The 23693-nt window shown below is 40.0% G+C and overlaps 2 protein-coding genes across 5 annotated transcripts in view; both read left to right on the forward strand.

The window, feature by feature from the left end:
• The first annotated feature begins 931 nt into the window (after positions 1 to 931).
• LOC115788579 (brain and acute leukemia cytoplasmic protein) lies at positions 932 to 4276 on the forward strand. Its single transcript, XM_030741661.1, has 3 exons — positions 932 to 1225; positions 1439 to 1563; positions 3224 to 4276. Exons 1-3 carry the CDS (start codon positions 1087 to 1089, stop codon positions 3347 to 3349), a joined length of 390 nt encoding a protein of 129 aa, XP_030597521.1. The 5' UTR covers positions 932 to 1086; the 3' UTR covers positions 3350 to 4276.
• A 2146-nt stretch (positions 4277 to 6422) lies between these two features.
• spire1a (spire-type actin nucleation factor 1a) overlaps positions 6423 to 23693 on the forward strand; it is a 33601-nt gene continuing 16330 nt past the window's right edge. For 3 of the 4 annotated variants that reach the window (XM_030740960.1, XM_030740961.1, XM_030740962.1), the window contains exons 1-2: positions 6423 to 6943; positions 11087 to 11118. In XM_030740960.1, the coding sequence (XP_030596820.1) occupies positions 6571 to 6943; positions 11087 to 11118 (405 nt within the window). In that variant the 5' untranslated portion in view covers positions 6423 to 6570. The remainder of the gene's footprint in view (positions 6944 to 11086; positions 11119 to 23693) is intronic. The other variant, XM_030740963.1, reaches the window with a different exon arrangement.

Below are 23693 nucleotides of genomic sequence, written 5' to 3' on the forward strand. Positions count from 1 at the left end.
ATAGTGTGCTTCATGCATGCATGAAATAAGAGTCAAATAGTCACTTTTTCAGCCAACAGCACCTGAAAGTCTTGCAGTGGCTAGAAAAGATGCCCAAGAGAAGCGAGCTGCAAAATAACCATGAAAAATCAGTGAGGGACACACAAAAACAACCCCATGTCATGCAAAATGAACAGAAGTATCCAACAAAAACACAGGAAAATACATTGCAAAGAGACAGAAGTCAAGTATGAAGAGATGCAAAACAAAGAAAAATGAATGTCTTACGTGTTTATTGCATCTTAGATTTCTCGTATGTTTTTTTTTTTTTTTTTTTAAATATGTACATTTAACCCATAAATATTTGACTGATTTTTTTCTTGTTTGGCTTTCTTCCTTTTGAACAAAACCGAATGTATTTCACATATTTAGAATTTCCTGTTAAGGTGTAGCCTATTATTTATCTGTCGTCAAACATAATGCAGCTATCACACACACACACACACACACACACACACAGTTTTAATGTTAACTCGATCACATTATTTTTTGATGGATACACGCCTCCGATTCTTTTTTTTTTTTTTTAAGGCTCAGCTTGGCAATCCAAATTGTGTACTTTACGACTTTTAATTTATCTCCAAAACCGATCAATAAAGTAATTTCTTGGTGTCTTATTAAATAAGCCAACTGGTACCGACGTTTTTTTTGTTGGCTGTAAATATTTCACTCAATAAATTACATTCAAAACAGAGAGAGCGACTTCGTTTGGCATACATGCTTCCATGCTGATGATGAGGATGCTGGCCGTAGTGATGACGCTGACAGCAGCAGCTGTTGATTTCCCTCGTGGCCAATCAACAGCCCGTTTAAACTCCGCCCTCTCTGGATGACGCAGGTAGCTCGTGCTGGTCAGCTGGCATTGCTGTTTGAGGAGAGCAGCATCAACCAGCAGCATCAAGCAGCAGCAGCAGCTTCAGAACCTCCGACTGATGATGGAAACACGGATGGAGATTTAGTAGAGACCCGGGGAAGAGATGCTGCGGCTGCTGTGAGGCAAAGCGAGGCGTGTTTAGCCCGTGTCAGCTTCAGCTACACCTGCCGTGGATGATTATCTCGATGGGTTGTGGAGGGAGTCGGGCGGACGCGATCATCGAGCCGAGGTACCATGAAAGCTGGACAAGAGAAACAGAATCGACATGGCTTACAAACACGGATGTAGAGACTCCTCTTCCAGTAGCAAACAGTAAGAACCTCGATCATCTCTGAAAATAAAAGATCTCCCATTAAAATAGTCAAAATGCATTCTTTTCAGGTGTCATATGATGACAGGGTGCACCCACAAGCTAAATAAACCATTCATGCCACAACTTGACCATGCTGACATAGCAATAACAGCCATCTCTACTACCTTGTTTTCATGTTTGAAAGAGTGCCATATTTCCACATCAACCTACAGGTAAACCTCTGGAAGCCAACCTAAGGGAGAAGAGGATGGTGAACACAGGCACCCAGTGTGGAAAGCAGGCCCTCACCACCAGCAGCTCCAACCACCAGAGGAGACCCAGACGCTCCTTTAGTGATGTAGGTGTCTCTGGTAGCAGGTACTGGCATGTGTGACTCCTAAAACGGCCTCATCTTTGCACACGTGGTGATGTGCAGGATTTGAGCCCCTGCAATATGACACACTGAACCTGCAAAATCAGGTTCAGTGTGACAAATAACTCCATTTGTCAGTAGCTTTTAATGTGTTCACACAGAGTGCAGTTGGAGCTGCTTATTCAGCTGGAGCCATCCACATAATATTAATAGAAGTACTTCACAACATAAAAAAGCATTATTTGCAACTTTACAATAACCATAATGTACATAGGTGGTTTACAAGCCAACAAATTAAACATAATTTATCATTTCATTGTTTCTCTGCAGTTAAATTTAGCAGTCATTAATAATAGCTATTAAAAAAAATGTTGTCAGTAATTTTTTTCTGTTATTCCTAATAATTCTGATTTAACATATTCTAGTGAGGATGTGTTGCATTTGTTTATAAACCATATGAGAAAATCTTAGATCTTCAATCACTCACACACACTGTCTCACTTTTGCTTATATATTTCTTAAATTACAAAATTTCAGTTCATTTGACCTTCACCGGATATATGTACACTCACTGCCCACTTTATTAGGTACAACTATTCAGCTGCTCATTATTGTAAACATCAGTCAATCACATGTCAGCAACTCAATGCATTTATTCATCTAAACATGGTCAAGGTGACCTGTCTGAAAAAGAGAAAATATCCAGTGAACCTTGAAGCAGATGGGGTACAGCAGCAGAAGACCACACCGGGTGTCACTACTGTCAGCTAAGAACAGGAAACTGAAGTTGAAATTTGCACAAGCTCACCAAAATTGGACAATAGTAAATTGGAAAAATGTTGCCTACCATCCTTCAGCATCGTAATACACAATTTCACAAAGCTCAAATCATCTCCAACTGGTTTCTTGAACATAACAGTGAGTTCATTGTACTAAAATAACCCCCACAGTCACCAGATCTCAATCCAACAGAGCACCTTTGCGAAGTGGTGGAACAGAAGATTCATATTATGGATGTGTAGCCAACAAATCGGCAGCAGCTGTGTAATGCTACCATGTCAATATTGACCAAAATCTCTGAGAATATTTTCCAGCAACTTGTTGCTACAAAGAATGAATGCAACTCTGAAGGAAACATGGTTACAACACAGTACTAGAAAGGTGTACCTAATAAAGCGGTTGGTGAGTTTACTGTTTACAGTTCTGATAAACAAATAAAAAGAAAAGTAACTACAAAGTAATCACTGCTCCCATATTGTAAGTTTCTATCAGTATTAGCAGATACAAAAGAGACAGACACATGATGATTGTATTGCACATTCACTTCAGGATTTTTCTTTGATGACTAAGTTGAAAATACTTTTGTTCTTACAAAACTGATTTAACCATTTAAAAAAGATCTGAGAGATGATTCTATCATACCAATTAAATTCTATTAATATATTATTGTTACGTATTATATAAAAATTATATTCAGCATCTCTGAAACATAAGCTGATGTACTTTTTAAAAAAAAAAAAAAATTTAACTATCCACATATTGCAGAGCTTCAGTGACTCACCTCTCAATTGGCCATCTTTGCCCACTCGCTGTCTGTCTAGTGTGGTGACATTTACATGAAGCGGCATTCAAAATCTTTTCACAGCAATCTACTCGTGACTCCAAAAGGAGGTCATCAAAGGAGGCCAGTGCTTTGTCTAAGGATGGGCAGTCCGTCAGTGTCACCAGTAGTGACGATGCAGAACCTGGGAACACGTGTGATGAAAGATGAAACCGCGAGGAGGAAGAGTGCCGCAGCGGCGAGCACTTCTCCAGAGGATGAGATGGTGATTTGCAGATGTGCGTGGCGGATTTTTATTTATTTATTTATTTTTTGCAAGATCCTGGCTGTTGTTCGCAGTGATTTACGACATAAGCACCTGCGTACGTCTTCATCCAAAGACCTGTGGATGCTGCATCTTCTTTGTGCCATTGCAAATGCATGTGTGAAGAAGAGAGTGGGTAACAAGTAAAGTTCACACTTTAGACCGTGCTTCTCTCCCATGCTTATGGTGCCAGTCAGGGAATGTGTCACTGTGTTCATCCAATGTGAAGAAGGAAAAAAAAACAAAAAAAAAAACAGAGACCAGATTGTCCCATATGCACATGATAATTACAATCAGTGTGTTCTGTGTGAGGCCTTCCTAAGAATTTGCTTCAGTTCTTTGTGCAAGTATACTCCTTCTGTTGTGAATGAATACTAGTAGTATGGGAACTAATAACAATGCTGTTTAACCTCAGTCAATGCTGTAAGTAATTTTCATTTAAAAGAACCAGAAGTGCTGTTTAGAAGCTGAGATTTGGAGGCGTGACGCTTGAAGGCTAAAGACTGCCTTTTCCAGCCTTTGCAAGATATACAAACACATCCGCATGTGCCTACAACTAATCCTGATTCAAAATGCTGTTGTGATCACTTTCAGAGTTTTTTTGTTTTTTTTAAGTTTATTATGTGTTCAACAATTCTACTTTATTCTCTGTTATGTTGTAAAATGCACACTTTATATTTAATATTGTAACATGTAATTCTTTGGCTTAATACTGGTCTGCATGTATAGATCGGTGCTATGTTAATTTAACCGAAGTCTCAGCCCAAACTTGAGCAAAAGCAAGCCATTTAAAATTAGTAAATATGAAAAAAAAAAAAAGCCTATCCAGCACATGTAAATACAAGCATACTCAGGAGGATATTCAGGATGGGGCTTCTGGCAAATCAGATCTATGACCAGCAGATGGTGTTGTTGACCAGCTGAGAGCTTATTATCTAAACACCAAGAGGGTTGCAAATGATAATGACCACTTTAAGAAACGCTCTGACTTACTATGGGCTGTCAGCTTCACTTGAGAGTGTATGAAGGACAATCTACTGCTCATATAATGCTGGTAAATTCAGACTTTGAATTAACATGGTGTGCATGTGATAATGGTTGCTTTTCACAAGTTTTTTAATGACTTTACCGAGATGATGTGATGAAATGTGTACAGACTGCGCCACACTTGCGATGGCAAAACAAACTTCAACATGTATGTTTCAAAGTTACTTTTGTCTTCTTTGCATTAAAATATTTGCCGGCTTCTTTAAGTTATGAAATCCAGGACAAAAAAAAAATGATATGTGCATTTATTTCTCATTACATGAATTAAAAGAAACCCACTTTTTCTGCTTCCTATGGTGACGAGTTTGGAAAAGTGTTAATATCGCACTCAGCCACTATAAACTGTTCTTAATTACAAGCAAAAGTTTCAAAATTATTAATTACTACACTTCTTAATGTAAAATTAGCCTCATTGTTATTATGAGAAATGGTCCCTTTACCTTTCAAAGAGTAAATGTTTTCACATTTTTTTTATGTATTATCATGTAACCAATATTTGCAGCCTACTCTGACAATCATGGGTGAGTATGTTCATTTTATAACAAAGTTTTCTGTCTTGAGCTCTATGAAAAAAAGAGTTTGGCAGGCATAAAATATTATTTTTGCACCAACAAGGTGACTCCCAAGGAGCTATTAGCTAAATACTTGACATCACTTTGTGCGGTGTGCAGTGTGTCCTTAAAAAATTGAGGAAACTGGACAAGTGGAGGACAAAAGCAGATGTGTCAGGCCTAAAAAATCTATCTACAGCAGATGAACAGTACCTGCAAGTCATGTCCTTAAGAAATAGGAAAAAAAATCCAGCAAAGACCCAAGTCAGGACCTGAGTGATGCATATGGCCCTTCAGTTGATCCATCTACTGTTCACTGAAGCCTCATCAGAAATGGTCTCAGTGGAAGAGTGGCTGTCAGGAAGCCATTCTTAAGGAAGCTAAACAGGGAGAAAATGATGAGGTATGCCAAATTACCTAAGAACTGGACTAAAAATCAGTGGTAACAAGTCTGAGGGAGTGATTAATCCAAATTGGAAATTTTTGGTTCAAATCATTTTCAGTATGTATGGAAGAGGTCAGCAGAGAGGTACAGCAGTGAGAATGCAGTGAAAGAACCATCAGATTTTGATCCACCATGCAATATGATCTGGAAACCATCCGATTGGCATCAGCTTCATTTTTCAGCATGACAATGATCCCAAACACACTGTCAGTGCAGTAAAAGCATACTTGGACAGAAAAACACACTATAGAGCACTCTCAGTCATGGATGGATTGGCTTCCCCAGAGCCGGACCTCAACATTACTGAAGCAGTGTGGGGTCATCTTGACAGAGAACAGAACAAAAGGCAGCCAACATCCAAAGAAGAACTTTGAATGTCAAGAAACCTGTAGAACCACTCCTGAAGACTGATTAAAGAAATCACAAGAAAGCTGCCTAAGAGAGTTCAGGCTGTGCAGAAGGAAAAAGGAGGCCATACCAAATATTGACTTTCAAGCCTGTTGTGTATGATTCAATGTTTCAAATAAATCACTGCACCCATTTCCCGTTTTCCCAGAAAAAAATATAAAGAATTGAAGGATGACTCGGGACTTTTGCACAGTACTGTACCTGTCAGAATACAGTCCACCACATGGTCTATTTTACCATTGTCACACACCTTTAAAACAAAAGCCCAAACCAGGTCACTCAGTATGCACAGTATTTTTGTGATTTTTTTTATTTTATTTTATTTTTTGGAGGGGGGGCGGGTAGTTTTTCAATGTATATGAGTTAATGTCTAATTAATTAATTTACATTTTTTATTTATTTTTAATCTGGCCTTTGGATTACACAGCAGACGCCCAGTGCGTTATAAAAACCGGGAGTTTCCGCCTGTTGTTAATGTTGATGTACAGTTAACGCAGCAGGCGTTAGGACCGCGCGGAGCTCGCTCTCGGTTGGCTGTGGCTCAGTATGAACCGTTGGTGCTCCGCGGCCACATCGACTATATAGATAACACCTGGCTGACGGAGCACACTGCATCTTATCATGTAGCTCAGCAGCTCTGGGACTTTTACCTGACAAACCTGTTAGTTTTTCTTTAATGTTATGCGTTCAGAATGATGTGAGGATGGCCAAGCGACCGGGGACTGACGACGGGATGGTGACTTCGCCCACCGTTCTCCGGAATTTCGCCGCCGATTTGAGCATCGGAGATATGAACGTTGACTGCGCCGACGGAGCCGAGGAGATCTGCTTGGAAGAAATACTGTCTTTGTACAGCCAGCCGATAAACGAGGAGCAGGCATGGGCAGTGTGTTACCAGTGCTGTCGGACTTTAGCACAGAAACACCGGAGGAGAAGCTCCAAGTCTGCCGGTGTCTCATCGGTCGAGTATCCGAGGAGGATTGAGGGACCCGGGAATGTGACGCTCGGGAGAGACGGCACTGTCAAACTACACTTTGAAGACAGCGCAGGTAACTACCGAGATCGGGCAGGTGTCGGCATTTGCTTTGTCTGTTATGAATAACTGCGTAGGTTAAACGAGAGACACTGAATTTCAACAGGCAGCCATTTAAAAAAAAAAAAAAAGGCATTTTCCTCCTCATCACTGACAGGCCAAACGAATGGAGCATCCCTACGAAGAGGCCATATTGTTGTGGCTGCCTGCTTCCAGCCATGTGGCGATTTTGTTTACAGGCGCCTGACGCGCTTGTTAATAATACATCATAGATCACTGCAGAGCTGCTGGGGAATCTCAAAAGGCCACGAAAGCTTGTATGATGAATTATTCACGCTGAGGGTTTGTTCTCATAACAGCGGCTGATATTTACATCACAAACATGATTCATATTTTCGCGTGATTTAAACGGGTGTGTAAGTATGACTGCCTCACGATGACTCTCCATCCGTACACATCGGTCAGTTAGATTCAGCAAACACGAACCACGTGACCTATTCAATTTGCAGGGCACCTTGGGTCCAGTCCAGTGCGAGACTGCAGTGAAACCCCCCTCCACAAACGAGGCTAATGATAGATGAGTCATAGCTGCTCTGTTGTGATATTTTGGGTGAATTGGGCACCAGTTTTGGGGGTGGGGGGTGGCCAGGTGTAGGCTGCATTCACCTGAGGGAGACGTTACACGCAATGGAAATGTAGTTGGCTGGAGGTTTGCACACGCGTGTTGACTGTATACAGTGCGTCCACTCAGTTTTTGTTTCCCGCAGGCTTGTGCTCCACCTTGACTATTTTTACCCAGAGTTCGCACAATTTAGGTGATCATTGAACTTTTTCACTAAGCAAAAATGCCCAAATTTCGCCTGTTTTTAATTAATATATAAGCAAATTTTCACACTTGATTGAAATCCTTTAATTTTGTATTGATTTTTAACAAAAACATTGCAAAGATGCCACAGGAGGGGTTTTCACGGTTTTCTGACAATTTAAGAACTTGATTGATCTTGTGATAAATGTACCTATATGACTACATGGATAGGTCTTTATATTAAAGAGCAGTGGCTTGGATTGTGTCGTCTAGACATCAACTTTCACTTAGGATCCCAGATGAAAACAATCAACTGCTATAAGAACCATACAAACAAACAAACAAAAAATAACCAGAAACCAGCAGACCCCCGTGCATTGAGAACTACACCTGGACATCTGTAGTGTATTTTAAAGCACTTTCTCTCTTCAAAGGAGAAACGCTTACTCCAGAACAACAGCTCAGGTGTGTAGAAAAGTGTGCATAATGCCTTTTTAACTGCATTCCATTAATATTTCAGAGATGAGGCTGAGCATGCCTGTCTGCATAGCCACGTGCTCTCAGAAACCCATTTGAGTTGTTTGAAGAGGTTGTTTTTGAGTTGACCCTTCAGCCCGGCTCTGCCTCGTCTAGGCTAACCTGTAACGCTGCCTTCCTGTGGATCTGACACTCGCACAATTGCTGCTTGGCGTCTTTGCACAACCAAAAATAGAACAAATGTGTTGATTATGTGTTGTTGATGTGCACTGACTGTAGGACTGCACATCAGTTTGAGATTATGGGGAGAGTGCTCTGCCACTCCTACTCACTAGTGGCTGGAGTATTTTGGTACAGCTTGTACGTGCCCTGATTGCTATTAGGCCCGGTGATGAGAGAGATGTGAGACCTATTAGGCATCCAGCAGCTCAGCAGCTAGTGTACTACACCAGCAAAAAAAATCAGTCCTTATGCAGCCTGCACATGGCCTGCATGAGTCAGTGACAAGGTGGCATGATTTGGCCAGCTCCCATATCACCAACAATAAGCTCTTGAACCCCTCTAGTAATATCAACCTGGATAAAGATTTTGTCAAGAGCTGCTGTGGGTGGCTGTCAAGAAAAAGCAGGAAACGAAGAAGCGTTTATTTTCGTGACGCACGGCAAACAGAATCAGACTAATAAGCAGCGCCAAGTCGAAGCTTATTTTGGGGTGAATTGAGGCGTGATGAACACAGTCAGTGAAGTGATCTACAGTCAGATCAGTTCACTTGAAGTATGAGGAAAGAATACATCTACTTCCTGTCCTCAGCCTGAATGCTGCATCAGATGAGACACTTGTTTATCCCGGTTTCAGTGATTCATACCAGCAGGAGGTTTTTCTATCCCTTCTAAATTTATTTGACTTGAGGCTAGTGATGGGTGAAGACTTGGCAGATTAATCAGCGTGTCTATCTGTGAAAACCGCAAAGCCCTTTCTCCTGCACAGAGCTTGTTTGAATGAAAAGAATAGTTAGGCGCTACACACTCCACTAAATATGTCTGCTGAGATTTACTTGCCCTGCAAGGGCTCTGGCTGAGCCACCTCTCCTCTGCTGGGACAAACAGAGGGCCCAGTGTTTCCTGAATGAGTGTTTATGGGTAATTGTTAGCTGTAATTTAGTGGCCTGCACAGAATTGTTGTACACTATGAAACAAATATTTTCCGTGGATTTCTCGTTAAGCAGTAATTTTGATTTTATTTGAATACCTTGAGTTTAAGCAATCTGGACTGCTGTTAAAGTCTGTTATACTTTCATTCTGTACTTTAACCTATGACCTCACTCTTACTGGTGTTTATCCATAGATCAGCTCACAGTCACTGGTAACTTGATGAGATCTGATCTTCCTACATTTTTGTCTTTTTGACCAGTTTCCAAAGTGCTCTCAGCTTCTGAAATCAAGAATTTGTTTTCCTTCATTTGTATTATAAGTGAACAATCTTTGAGTTGTAATGATTTGGAAAAAATGGTCACATTAAATACTAACCAAGCTCACCATCATTAGTAGCACAGGCTGAAAATAGCCCTTGCATCAAGGGGAACCTGACTGATGCTGGGATGGGGGGATGTAAAATTCAGATATCAGCCTATTGGCTGATATTTGTAAGTATATTGGAATTATATTGAAAAGAGAAAATGTGGCTGTATGGTCAGGACCTTGGTGACCTATTTTAATACATTGGTTATTTATAGTGTAGTTTGTCAACACATAAGGCTGAAATTATGAACAGATGTCTTTGAACATAAACCACAATCTTTCCTAAACTTAAAGTAATTTTGATGCATAAACCTAACAAAGCAGTGATACGCTGCTACGCTGATGACTTTTTTTTTTTTTTTTTTTTTTGTCTGACCATAAAGAACTTTAGTTTAGTAAATGCTGGTATTGTTTGTTTTTATTTTTTTATATTTACTACGACTGCTGTTTAAGAAATTGGCACATTTGAGACAACATACCTGTGTATACAGTATATCGAACATCAGCCGATAATATCAGGTTCTAGTGATATTTAATTATTCCCCTGGGAGAAAGGAACTCCTTCTGTACACTTCAAAAAAAAAAAAAAAAATTTCAGGAATTTTTTTTAAAATTTTGAATATTTGTGCGAATAGAAACCAAAAATTCAGTCTGCTCCTTCTATTGTACACACATCCAAACACAGCTCGGAAAATCTTGAGGCCGTGCTGCGTTGGAAAAATAATTACCTGAAGAGAAGACTTTAAGCTCTTTCATTAACTTAGTCTTTTTTTCCAAAACATGAAAGATGGTATAGTTTTTATTTATTTATTTTTTAAAGTGGCATGAATACCAATGAGTAATCTTCCACCTCCGATGCAGTGATTTATCAAAATGTCAGAGCTGAGGTATTGATTTCTTTATTCTTACTTTCCATTTTGAGCAGGGTATCCATGGTAACAATAGAGAAGGGGGGGCAGCAATGTTTTGATGTCTGTCTACAGAGTTTGAATGAAAATATTACTACCAGCAGCCCCCAGCGGCTGGGTTTTGACATCTCAGTCTGCCTCAGGCGGTATGCGAGCAATGCGCGATGACTTGAAAGAAAACATAATAATTTATTAACTCTCTCGTTTTACAATCTTCTTTAGTGCCGTTGAGTAATCCTGCTCACTCCTTCCAAGCTTCATTTTAATATTTAACACCGTGTGACTTTTCTCTCTGCCTGTTTGCTTTGAGATGCCTTTGGATGATTGTACAGTGCATTCCCATAAATGATTAAGAGGGTGCGTTTTACTGGGCGATTGTTACTACTTGCACAATGAATAACATCCTCATTGTATGAGTGTGAATAACTCTCCTCTCTGCTCTGTCATTACAGATAAATTCCACTCAGCCCCAACGTCACTGGAGGTGAGTTCACATCAGTTTCGAACACCAGTGTTTTGTTTATTTTTTTTGTTTTTTTTTTGTTTTTGTTTTTTTCCTTTCAGCGATTCCAGCAGAACACGAGGATATCGCTTAAATGTGTAACGCAGTCTTCTCGTTTCATGACTGTTAATTTGCTTCAACGCAGACAAAACAGTTTCACAATCTGTCGTCATTAGTTTGACCACCGCTGATGCCATTAATGAGGAACGACACCACAAACAGGCTGGCGTGGCAGCTGTGGTGCAATATTGTTCACTCTGGCTCTGAGGGAAAGGGGGGGGTCGGGCACCTTGTCATGTGAGTGCAAGTAGATATTAAGCATTACCCAATTTTTACTTTACAAACTGGGAGAAATGTTTCAGCTGTTTAAAAAAAAAAAAAAAAAAAAAAAAGGCCCTTCTCAGCAGAGGCATATCAGCTTCTGCCTGCATAAATGGGTCAAAAATGACATCCTTTCTAGTGCATCACAGTCAGACCCTGTGACGCGCCAAACATGAGTGGGTGGGTGCGAAGCAGTACAAATAGCTGTATTTACTTTGATTTGTTGTTTTGCGTGTGTGCACGCTGCGCCTAAATGCAGAGGAGCACTGCTATTTTTCATTAGTGCGTTATTTTATTTTTAGCTCTCATAACTTCAAACATTATCAGCAAAACTACATTAAAAGAACATGTGGCCAGTGTGTGTTTGCCCAGCAAGAGGTGCTGTATAATGTTGGGAGGAGACGTCTTCATTGTGTGTACACAGAGGACACTTTGTGTAATTAGTCCATCAGGTCTGAGCGGTTCATGTTTGTCTTGTAGTTCATGTGATCCCAGACGTGCACCGTATGTGGCTGTTCCTACGCGGCGAAGTTTAAAATAAAGAATTATTTTCATCAGCTGATGATCACAGCCGAAGCTGAACTGTGGCTGCTGAAGTGAAACTGCTTTTTTTTTTTTTTTTTTTTTCTTTGCTAGTTCATGCATCTGCCATCTTGCTTGATTAGTTTCTATGAATAAGCTGTGAAGAGGGTGTGTTTGCCTTGTTTTTTCTTCGGTGATAACCCCTTGCATAATGGTTATTATTACTGAGTTTATCAAATAGCGTGACAGTTCCACAGCATCAACAGTGTGGTTAAAAGGTTTTAACATTTTTGTTTCAGCTTAAACACAAATCTAACTAGACCACTCAGCGCACCTTCTGCAATGTTTTAGAGTGTGATCCAGATCTGGTTCAGAAACAGTAATGATTTCTCCTCACTGAGCTTCAAGGAAATTTCCTTTGCACTTTAAAAAAAACCAACAAAAAATAAATTCCTCGCTGTATCTTGCAAGAGGAAACAAATTCCTGGACCCATCTTAAAGAAATCCACACCAAAGTTTCAATTGTTTTTTTTTTTTTTTTTTGGATATAATCCACTTCCCCACAAAGTTTCATGAAAAATCATTGTTTTTTTTTTTGTGTAATCCTGCTGAGAGACAGACCTGAGAGACAGACAGAAAACATGCCTCCACCCTGGGTTTTGGCCTGTGGAGGAATTACCTGTCACCTGTGTGAGCTCAGTTTTGCCACGTGACTCTGACAGTGTTTGTGTATTTTATGTTAGAGCTGGAATTTATTAAAAACAAAAATGCAAAGCCAGTTTTCCATGATGCTTGGTGAGGAGAAATCACCATTTTTGAACCAGGTCTGGATCACTGTGTGTAAAAATCCCCACTTTTATACAGACAAAAAGTATTTTAGTTACCGTTTTAATGATCACCCGACTTTTCCTTTAGATCTGATCTGAAGTTTTATATTTTTAAAATCTGCTTTTGAATTTTTAGATTCCTTTTTTTTTTTTTTTTAAATGGAAGATTTGCATGAGAAACCAGCCCCTGAAGCAGCAGAAGACACCAGATGCGAAAGGAAGAAAAGAATCAAAACACAAAGTAAAATTGAGTTAATGTTAAATTGAATTTCACTTTAACTGAGAATGATAATAATGTTACAAAACTTTATAAAGAAATTTAATTTCAATTCAGTGGGCGACTGGCTAAGCAGTGCTCTTCATGTAGTTTTTGGTTAGGCTTTTTTTTAGGGGGGGGGGATCTAAAAAGGCACTAAATCTAGTCTCAGGCCTTTCTCAGGTGTCATAGCGTGAAAGATGGGGGAACGCCTAGAATCACCAGTTAGCCTATGGATCATGGAGGGAGGAAGCTGGACCGGGAGAAAGCTCACACAGCCACAGATTGGTGGATTTAAAGATCTTGCTGTGAGGCAGCAGTTCTACCCAACAAACTAAAGGGTCACAGTTGAATATTTGGGCACGGAACTGCTGAACATAAGCGTATTAGGATTGTCTGTATGGACATGTTGGCAAGTTCAACTTAGTATTTTGCTCTGATCGCTGCTGTACTGCCTGCCAGCCTCCAAAAACCTTTAGCTGTGTATTTAAGCTTAATTTAAAGATCTAAAGTCTTCTAACATGAGGTTGAACTTCACCCTGTTTTACTCTCACCAGTCTACCTTCAGGCAATTTGTGAAAATTGATTTTGTACCCTCTGACATTAAGTGTTTATGGCCTTATTCCTGTGTTCCTAATCTTTGGCCTTGTGTGTGTTTTGTTGTGTCTCAGTCTCCTGTGGTAGTGAGTCAGCCAGCACCCCCCCATACCTCTGCTTTTGGAGCAAACCTCTGAACTTACCAGCTCTCCCTAATTCCTGCTTTATAGTCAGTGAAAATATAATCAGTAACATGAGAGAAACAAAACCAGCTCTTTCTGGCATTAAAAATCATGATGAATTAGACTCTCTTCTTGCTCTGTCATCTTTCAGGAAAAATAGTTTAGTTGTACTGTGTGCCTTCTGTTGTAGCCTACGGGACAAGCTTAACCTAGTTTGTCCTCAGCTGAAGATTAAGGTGAGATTAGTCGCAGTATCCTATTACAAGTTCTCCACTTTGCCAGATCTGCAGTTTGGGACCAAATGATTCCTTTTGTAGCATGATGCATTGGGTAAAACCCAGGAATTAATATTGATCCTAGTGAGCTGAGGTTTAGCTTTAGGGAGTTGCGCAGCAAATGAGTTAATGCAACTTGTCTTTAGGTCTGTTTTTCTATTACTTAATACATTAAACAGGTTTTTAAGGGAATAAAGTCCATATGGGGACCATCATGTTGTTTCAGATCTGTTTTGTAGATGAAGCTGCTCAGATTGAGTAGAAATGGCATATTGTTGCATTTCAGCAGTGTGCAGTAGTGGCTTCCACTCTGTAGCTGGTTAAGCAGGTGCTGCATGTGTCTGTGAGCTGTCTGTGTTTACAGGGGCTGGATGTCTCTCCCTCCACTGTTTGTACGAGTCGCTGGAGGCGATGAGCTTTGTCTCTGCAAAGACTGCCCTTCAGTTGTGTCAGCTTTGATGTCGAACCGCACATTTGTGGAAGAAACAGGATTTTTCTTTGTGGATTTCAGTCACAGCTGAAAATTTTTTTTTTTTTTTTTTTTTTTTTTTTTTTTTTTCCCTCCATGCTTGTTTGTAAATGCAGTTTTTGAATTCAGTCAGTCCCCTGGAGTGACTTTCAGTTGGATCCCTGTATGCCTAACATGTACCAGCAACCTCATTATGTTACACACCACTTTTATATAAATTGATCAATTGATTTTCTGGACACTGACTGCTCCTCTTTAAAGCAGCTCCTATTACAGTCCCCGAGGATACATTTCTTGTGAGAATTTTCCTGAATAGGCAGAAACAAAACCACAGGATTCTATTGAGCAGTTAGTGCTATTCTGGTCAGGGTTTTCTATTTATATCTTCCACTGAAGAAATCTATTGCTCATTTTTATGTGGTCCAGTCAGGCTTGAGAGATTATTTTCCTTCGTGGTCTGTCAAGTCTATAAAGTTATCAGATCTTTAGCTCTTTGTGGTTTTTGGAATAAGTGGAGCTGTTTTTCCCCTCTGCCATAGAAGCTGTCCACCAGATTTGTGTGGTGTTTAGAGCTACTTTAGGGATTCTGACAGCATTTAGGTCAAACTCAGTGGGGGGATTTTTTTTTCAGCTGGCGATTAATGGCTGTAGTAAAATACACTGAACTCTCTAGGTTCATGCTTTTGGGAGGATGTCTTCACTGCCATTGGCTTGAAGCCATTTAATTAAAATTAATTCTTTATGATATTCTCAGTCTCAGCTTATATGTGGTTTTTTTTTTTTTTTTTTTTTTTTTTGTTTTTGTTTTTAACTCTGTATATTTTTTTTTCCCTCTTAAACATTTTATCCTGCATCTACAGTATCTGCTTTTATGCCAGCATTCGACTGAAATGATGATGCAGAGAGACATGTTCTCAGGGCTCAGCATTTTCCAGTTGACTTCACAGCTGAATGAAAACTGGAGTTTGGCCTGGAGATACAAAGCAGCACCGCGTCCTGCCACACTAAGAAATATGAAAGTGATGCTGCAGACCGGAGGAGACTGAACGTCCGCTTCTGCAGTGGAAGACTCCTAGATTTAACTTTGGTTACGTAACTGTCTGTGTTGTGGTGGCTTCACTCTACTGCTGCAGCAAATGCTGAAGGCTGCTGATCTGACAGATTTTGTGAAGTCCAAAAGGCCACAGTGATACCCAGGGCTGCAGCTTCAAAGGAAAGAGTGTGATTGTGTTACCTCTGCTCCAGAAATGTGCTGTGTGTTAGGATGGTTGCTGTAGCCTGCAAGAACAGATTTGTGTAGAGTATTGAGGTTTCTCACACGACATGCACACTTTGCTCGAGTTGTCCGCAGTATTGGATGCAGTACAACCACCGGATGCTAAGAAAAAGAAAAAAAAAAAGTGGATTCACAGACTGGTTGGCAGTGGTTCTGAAATTAGATTCGATGAAAGTGCTGCACCAAAAACCTCTTAGTAATTGCTTTGGCTGCTAGCAGATTTCCACAGTTGCCTGTGATTCTTTTATTTTGTGTCTGTAAGTACTCATTAACTACTAGCTGAGCAGCAGTACATCTGGGGAAGAAATGTGGTGCAAACTGGAAATGCAGACTGTTAACCTTCAAAGCAAAAGTTGCACCTTATGAAACTTGTTGGTTGCAGCACTGAGGCACAACTTTTACTTTGAAGGCAAACGGTCTCTGTTTCCGATTCCTGGACAGTGTTAATAGACGCATCAGTCGCTCCCATTCAAACTGTGGCTGCAGCAATATGCTAGTGACTGATGCAGTCAAAGGAAGTTTTTGCCAACTGGTCGGGGAATACGCATTTCTATCACGATCAGTAGTTGCCAGATGGTTACGGAGCAGTCTCTAGGTTGGCGTGACTGGGGCTTTAGGAATCAGTGACTGCCATCAACCTCCTACTACTTGCAACCAGTCGGCGAATGCTCACTTTTCCCTCCGACCGGTGGCTGCCAGATGGGGCCTTATTTGCTCGTTCCTACATTGTCACCATGAGTTTCATATGTCCAAATTTGGTGGTCAAGTTAACATCATGTGGTCAGGGGTCACATGTCTGTTAAACCACAATTAGTAGATTTCATTTAATTGATGGCTACAATAGGAAATCACATCAGGAGCCAGGCAGGTTATTGATATGTTTTAATTTGATAAAAAAATAAAGATCTCATGGATAGAATTGTTGGAGGTCACTTAGAGGCTTCTCACATGCAGTTCAGTCCACAGGAAGACCTTAACCAAGCAAAAAAAAACAAAACGGCTGCTGCCGGCATGGACATTTAATAAGATGAAATCTATCCTGATGTAACAGCAAAATAAGGAATATTTAATTTGCTCTTGCACATATAAGTATGACCTAGTCTGTTTCATAGATCTGAACATGACAAGTTAATAGTGGAGGCAAATTTCATTTAAATTAAAAAAACAAAAACATAATTGAGTTTGCAAAGCAGAAGGCCAGGCTTTATGATGTATGTAATTAGCCATAGAAAAACACAAAATGTGCACAAACCTCCAAAGGCCCTCTTTGACTTGTACACAATGCCAGACATTTGAGCTTTGGCCAGAAGAAACACTTTACTTTAGGTTTAGATGATTAGGTAAACACGACTGTTTCACCCATTTGTGACTAAAATTAGACCTGCAGCAGAAACTTATTCAGGCGCACATGTGCGAATAAAAAGCATTACAACATTAAGCCTTTGTAGGCCCAATTTGATTTAACAAAAAGACTGACGTAAAAGCAGCAGTGACGAGGATGCTGTCAGTTTAACGTGGAGCCGGCGTCTGTCTACACACATGGCGAAATGCAAAGAGAACAAAACAGCAGCTCTTGTTCCTGTAATCGCCATTAGAATCTTTACTGGGAAACAGCTGGAGGAGCCCTTCGTCAAACCACCTGATCAACAAGCTCCAGTGATACCTGGAGGAAGCAGGGGTGAATCTAAAGGGATGGCATGGGGTGTACTGAATTATTATTATTATTATTATTATTATTATTAACATTATTAACATCTACACCATCAGAATGTTTTGGGGGAAAAAACAGGAAACGCTGCATCAAAGCACAGGACAAACCTCAGTTCTGAGAATGCTGATATGCTCGCTTTTCTTCATGGTTCTTTTAAAGGCTTACAGACACGCATTCACTAGCACACTTAAACATGCAGACGCACACGAACACACAGCAAATTTACCTCCTAATAGATTCAATAGTCAGAACTACTGTATTTGACATTACTGGACTGATTTGGTAACTTTCTGAGGCTTTGTTTATCTGCTGCTAGGTTGTTTTTAAAATGATAGTGTGTTTTCAGAGACTATAACAGCACTCAGCTTCTTGAAATTGTGCCCTTTTTTTTAAAGTTTGATGCATGCATGAGATATGTGTCACTGACATCTACAGCTATGTGGACTCAAATTTATTAAGAAGCTAAAGTGAGAGGCAACCAGATTAAAAGATGCCAAAGGCTGGATTTGGCCCACAGGTCTTGAGTTAAAGCAAATTTCAAAGTATTGTCTTAAATAAACAAATAGAAATTTGTATTTTAGTGGCCTGTGTGACATAAAAGCTGCATTTATCAAATCGCTAGTCAAACAGCCAGTTTATCATCTGTACCTTGAACCTCATCTTGATTATATAATTGGGTTATGTTTGATAATCAAACTAGTTGTAAATTCTGTATAAATTGGGTGCCGGACTCGGCAGCACGCAAGCCTGACTTCTTTCCTCCTTGTGCTTGTGTGAGTGTGTGCGGCTCTTCAGCACAAACGACTCATTCTTCGCACATCTGCGCAAGCTCTGACTCACCGACGCTGCCCCCCCCAATCCATCTTGGTTGGTCCTCTTGTGCTGCTTGTCAGCTTATATGACCGAGAATATGTTTCAACCTAGTCTTGTTTTTAGGATTGTTTATCCACACAGTTTGAGCTTTTTTTTCCCCATTTGTTAAAGTAGTGGGAAGTTGTATTAGTTACAGGTAAAACATACAGTAACAGGAAAACATGAGAGAAGTTTCCAGGCTTTAATGTTGGTAAAGCAGTTTTTCCTCATACTCATTGGTAGAGCATGTTTTGTCACCTTTATGTCTGAAGTACCCATTTTTAGCTCATGCCTCTCTAAGATCCTCCACTTGGAAAAACCTGGTCTGCTCAGCTGGTTCAACGAAAATAAGGCAAAGGTGGTTTTCTTGGCTTGAAGTGGTCCTTTGGAGGCTGACTACATAAGCTCCATTGGTTCACATATAGTTAAAGCAAAAAAGTCTGTGTTCCCTGGCCTAACAGAAATCTATGCATTTTCCTGTTAATTTTGGGCATTACAATAAGTAAAAATTCCAAAAAGTGACAATCCTGAAGATTTTTCTTTTCAGAGACACCTTAAATCTCACCAAAATGCCTCTGTTTAGGAAGAAACCCCTCATATTGTAGGAGGCGTCCTTGTGACAAACCATGGAGTTGAACTGTAAATATTCAAACCAGAATCAAAACTAGAAGAGAAACTAGGTCTAGCAAGGAGATGAAGGTAGGTGGCGAGGCATTCTTTGCACACACAGCACAAGAAAAGCCCGATGTGCCAACATTTCAGGGAAACAGCTTCTTTTGGTGTTAAAGGAAATGGGACGGGGGGGGACAACCCAAAGCCATAATATGTGCTCTGTAATTATTTAACCACCATAACCAAGGTTAGTTCTATTACAAATGAATCATTTTTCCAAGTAAAGACACACACCTCCCTAGCTGTTTTTCCAGAAAGGGAACCATACAAATATGCTCAATTATGTGGTCTTTACTCTGTTCTATTGTCTGACAGCTACTGTCAGCTACAAGTGCAGCTAGTACAGACTCATTTTAACTAAATGTAAAGGTTACTTTTAATTTTGCTCATTTGCCTCAAAGCTCATTGGTTTCCAGACTTTTCTTAATAAAAAAAAAATGTAACTCTTAAATACATTTTTTAAAATAAAATGTATTTAAAAAAACATAGATTTGAACACCCAAAATAAATGTCACAATTATTGTGAACTAGATTGATTCATTCAGGGGACAAAGGTGAGTCATCAGTGAAAACTTTATACGCCATCACCGATTCTGACACGGGGAAGAAGATTCTTGAAAATAAAAACACTCATTGTTGGAAAAACCTTCCCCATGCAGTGATGTAATGCAAAAGATTAGTATCTTATTTGTATGTGAAAGGTGAGGGAAGTTGCACTACATTTTAAATAGATTGCTGATTCGCATTCTTGAGCATGCTCGTAAACCGCCCTCACTGTTTCTCAACTAAAGCTAAATTCATTCTCTGATACATTTTTTTCTTTGACGCCCACATGACTCATCCTGCTACATTCCCTAAGAAGCATTTATAAACGATGGTGATATCGTGTGCTACCGGTGGTTGTCTAAGAATTTACTGATGTTAAACAGTTGGTTTCAGTTGGTTCACCACCACACATTTAATCCCACAGCTTTAAACCCCAGCAGTGAATTTTCTGGGTGTCTTATACTTGTTTCCCCTCCTTCCTCTTATTCCTCCTCTGCTGTGCCTCACTGCCTCAATCTGAGACTTACAAGTCTTCATGTGTGTGTCTGTGTAATTGAATTTTTTTTTTTTCTTTTTTTCTTTTTGAATTTCAAAGTCTGGCTTTTGATACTTAAGATGCCTCTTCCCCATTCCTCCTTACTTCAACTCAAAGGGACTTCTTTATGTGTTGAACACAATTATTTAACTGTTAAAACACTGCCATGTTGGAGCCTAGAGCAGCTGTCATGGGGTGAAAGGTGGGAGTACACTCTTCACAGGTTGTCAATCTATGGCCGTTAGCCAGCCTCCACACGTCAAACCTACCTCTGCGTAGGTTTGACGTTTTCATGTTGATTGATCCCGTTTTCATGAGGTCAGAATCTCTTAAACACCTTTTTAGAGAATTTCTTCATTTGGCACAAACTCTGTAAACTGTAACGCATCAGGGTTTTTAGCCAGTTATATTTATGTATGGCCCATATGTGGCAAAATTAGTCCAAGATGATATTATGCTCAGTGCGTTCATTAACGATTCATTAAACGATGAGCTTTTCTGTGCTAGCTACTGTTGAACCATGGGACAGTTAATGACTGCGAATCATTTCTTTGTTGGATGGAAAATAGGATTTAAAGAGTAACTGTTGGCCAAACCCACTTGTGACCTGCAACTGTAGAAAATGTTCAACTGGAGATGTAGCTTAGTGTGACTGCTTAGACTGGACGTGGATACAAGAGGTTTTTATGGATATCTGCACAATTTAGCATAAACCTTAGCATCTTTATGACCCATGAATGAGACCCACTGTGCTGTCTGTCACTTCCTATTTCCTATTCCTAGTCTCGCCACCCGCTGCAGTGCATGTTGTCCTAGAGATGGATTATAAGGTTACATAAGACACTAAGGAATAGGATATTTGTTTTAGCCCGGGAACAGGATTATCAGCTGCACACAGAGATGGTTGAGGAATGATAACGGCATAACACTATGAAGTTGATCTTTGCCCAGGGAGAACAGGGTAAACAGGTTAGTGCTAGGAAATTCAGAGAATCTATTACTTTAAAAATAAATAAATAAATTAAAATTTTTTTTCAGCGATGATACACTACAATTCAAAACACTCAAGGTCACCTTACATAGAGTTTAAACTAAAAATACCAAGTCAATAAAACAAGTTTAAAATATGGAGAATTATTGAGAACAGAGGATTTATGTGACAGGTGGAAGACAGAGTGAATATGGCAGGTTAAAGATGTGCGTTTTGAGATGGGATGTGAAAGTGGTGAGTCAGTGTTACGAATGTCTGGTGGGAGGGAATTGCAGAGCTCTAGTCCCCATGGTGGTCAAACTGGAGGAAGGGATGGTGAGATGGAGAGAAGATCTGAGAGTGGGAATGGGTGTGTTGATGTGCAGAGGAACAGTACTGAGGAGGAAAGTTATGGAATACCTTAAAGGTGAGGCACAGATATTTAACCAGAGGCCAGTGGAGCTGCTGAAGGACAGGTGTGATGTGCCTTATGGAAGGAGCAGCAGAGTTCTGGATGTTTTTTAATTATAAATGAGCTGTTTATTTGTTTTATGGCTGGCTGTACTCTAATGCTATAATAGTTTTAATTTCATAATAGTGACAGGCATGGACAAGGCTTGGTGACTGGCTGTCACCAATAAAAGCACGTCAGACGTGATAATGCTACAGGGCGATCAAAAGGTACATCATTAGGTGCTGCACTGTCTGCATCTTAATTCATTAAGATCTATAATATGTACAGCGTTGTCACAAACCTGTAAACAAAGGTTAATGCTGGCTAAGTAATATCCCACGGTTAGGAGTTACATGGTTTTCTGAGAAAGTGTCAATACTTTTAGCAATCAAATTAAATGAGTTTCTTCCTGCCTTGTTGATAATGTACCCAAATGTGTTCAGTGCACACCCTTTATCTTCTCCCAGACTCCAAAGATGGGTGCAGTTCTGTTCTTGGCACTAAACCAAATCATATGCAGCCATGCCCATCAAAACTATTTTCACTCACAGTTAACACTCTGCTTTGTTTGGGACGCCTCCCTTTTTCAACAATATACATCTGGAAATAGAACATGCAGTACAGTGATGGCAGAGCGTTTGCTAAATGCCTTTAGTCACAAAGATGGCAACAAGACTTGAACTTGAAAGAAACTAATGCCTGTTTTACATACTTTTTTTGTTAACCACCTTCTCCAAAGGTAATTCTTTTGGTTATCAAAAGCTGTCCACATGAAATATAGAATTTTAATTTCATGAGTACTTTACCAAAATGTTTTCTCCCCCACTGCACTCTGATATGTTTCAAGATATGTTTCCAAGGTTATTTCAGGTCAACTGTCCAATTATAATTTTTAGCCCCGCTTACTTCCGGCACTTGTTGACTTGAAGCCGATGTTTGGGTGAGTGAACTGGATGTGCTGCGGTGAAAGAAGCAGCTTTGTGCAATCTGGTGGTGGTTTGAAACCTCAAGACTTTAAATATGCTACAAAAAATTAAGGGTCATGTCCTGGTTATTAATGAGGAGGCAGTGATGAAATTAAATCATCCCAGATTATGGTAATTATTACTATTTGGGGGGGGAACGCTGTGCCTTGTTTTACATTTGGTTTGAGGACACGAACTGTCTTTCGTTGAGGTGAACTGGGGTTTGTTGTAGATACGGTTGTTTATCTAGCTTAGGCAGGGGTACCATGAAATGGGGCCTGTTCCATGAGGATGTGCTGGTGTGCTTTTAATTATAGCGCAGCATGAGCAGAGGAGACAAAAAACTGAATGTCGTCTGTCAGCTGGAAAGGACATAATGTTGGCATAGTTAACTGGGAGTAAACAAATTTCAGCAGACAGGAAAGAAATGTTGCCGCTCGAGCTAAAAAAGAGCCACAGATTTGAACCGATACAGTGAAGATGTGCACCCGAGTATTACTGAAATTGTTTTTTGCAAAAATAACACTGAGGCTGTATGATACTGAATACAGTAGAAAGTTTATGGATCCTTTTGTGAAATGACTAAAGTGATTACCAGTGACCAGAAAACATCCCCTTTCTTTCTGTACTTCACACATTACATGTGAGTTGTGATAGACGAGATGAGCTACATCACACATCATTATTTTATTTATATTTTAAGAGCTCTTGTCATGCATGCACTGCAGTTTTGACCCTTTCCAGACATTACCCAGTGGAGTTTGTGCAAATGAAGCTCACCTTTTTCCCGCCCCAGGAAGGTGCAACCTCGTCACTATGTTTGGATAAAGTCACTGAGCGAGTGGAAGTGATGGTTGCTGCCTTCGTGATGCTCCGCAGAACATTTTCTGTTGCAAGAACACGTCTGAGAGATTCTTCTCAACACTTTGTGCTGAAGACTTAGACTCCAAAGGCTACTTGGTGTCAGATGTTCCCATTTAGGAGATTAGATTGTAATTGTGGACTGTAGAAGTGTTCCTTGGTATACTTGAAGACACACTGATAGGTATAGCTGTTTGTGTGTGTGTGTGTGTGTGTGTGTGTGTGTGTGTGTGTGTGTGTGTCTCTCTGGTTATTCTGTGGATATATGTGGCTCCATCGGTCTAGTTTAGTATTTAGCTGTTGTTCAAGCCCCTGAGTAGCTACAG

The sequence above is a fragment of the Archocentrus centrarchus genome, chromosome 11 (genome assembly GCF_007364275.1).
Source record: "Archocentrus centrarchus isolate MPI-CPG fArcCen1 chromosome 11, fArcCen1, whole genome shotgun sequence".
NCBI lineage: Eukaryota > Metazoa > Chordata > Actinopteri > Cichliformes > Cichlidae > Archocentrus > Archocentrus centrarchus.

What these genes read in the sequence shown, in the direction of transcription:
- LOC115788579 (XM_030741661.1), top strand. Translation starts at nt 1,087, where the DNA reads ATGATTATCTCGATGGGTTGTGGAGGGAGTCGGGCGGACGCGATCATC. An exon ending in TCCTCTTCCAGTAGCAAACA is followed by an intron (nt 1,226 to 1,438) that starts GTAAGAACCTCG and finishes ATCAACCTACAG; the next exon opens with GTAAACCTCTGGAAGCCAAC. An exon ending in CCAGACGCTCCTTTAGTGAT is followed by an intron (nt 1,564 to 3,223) that starts GTAGGTGTCTCT and finishes ATCTTTTCACAG; the next exon opens with CAATCTACTCGTGACTCCAA.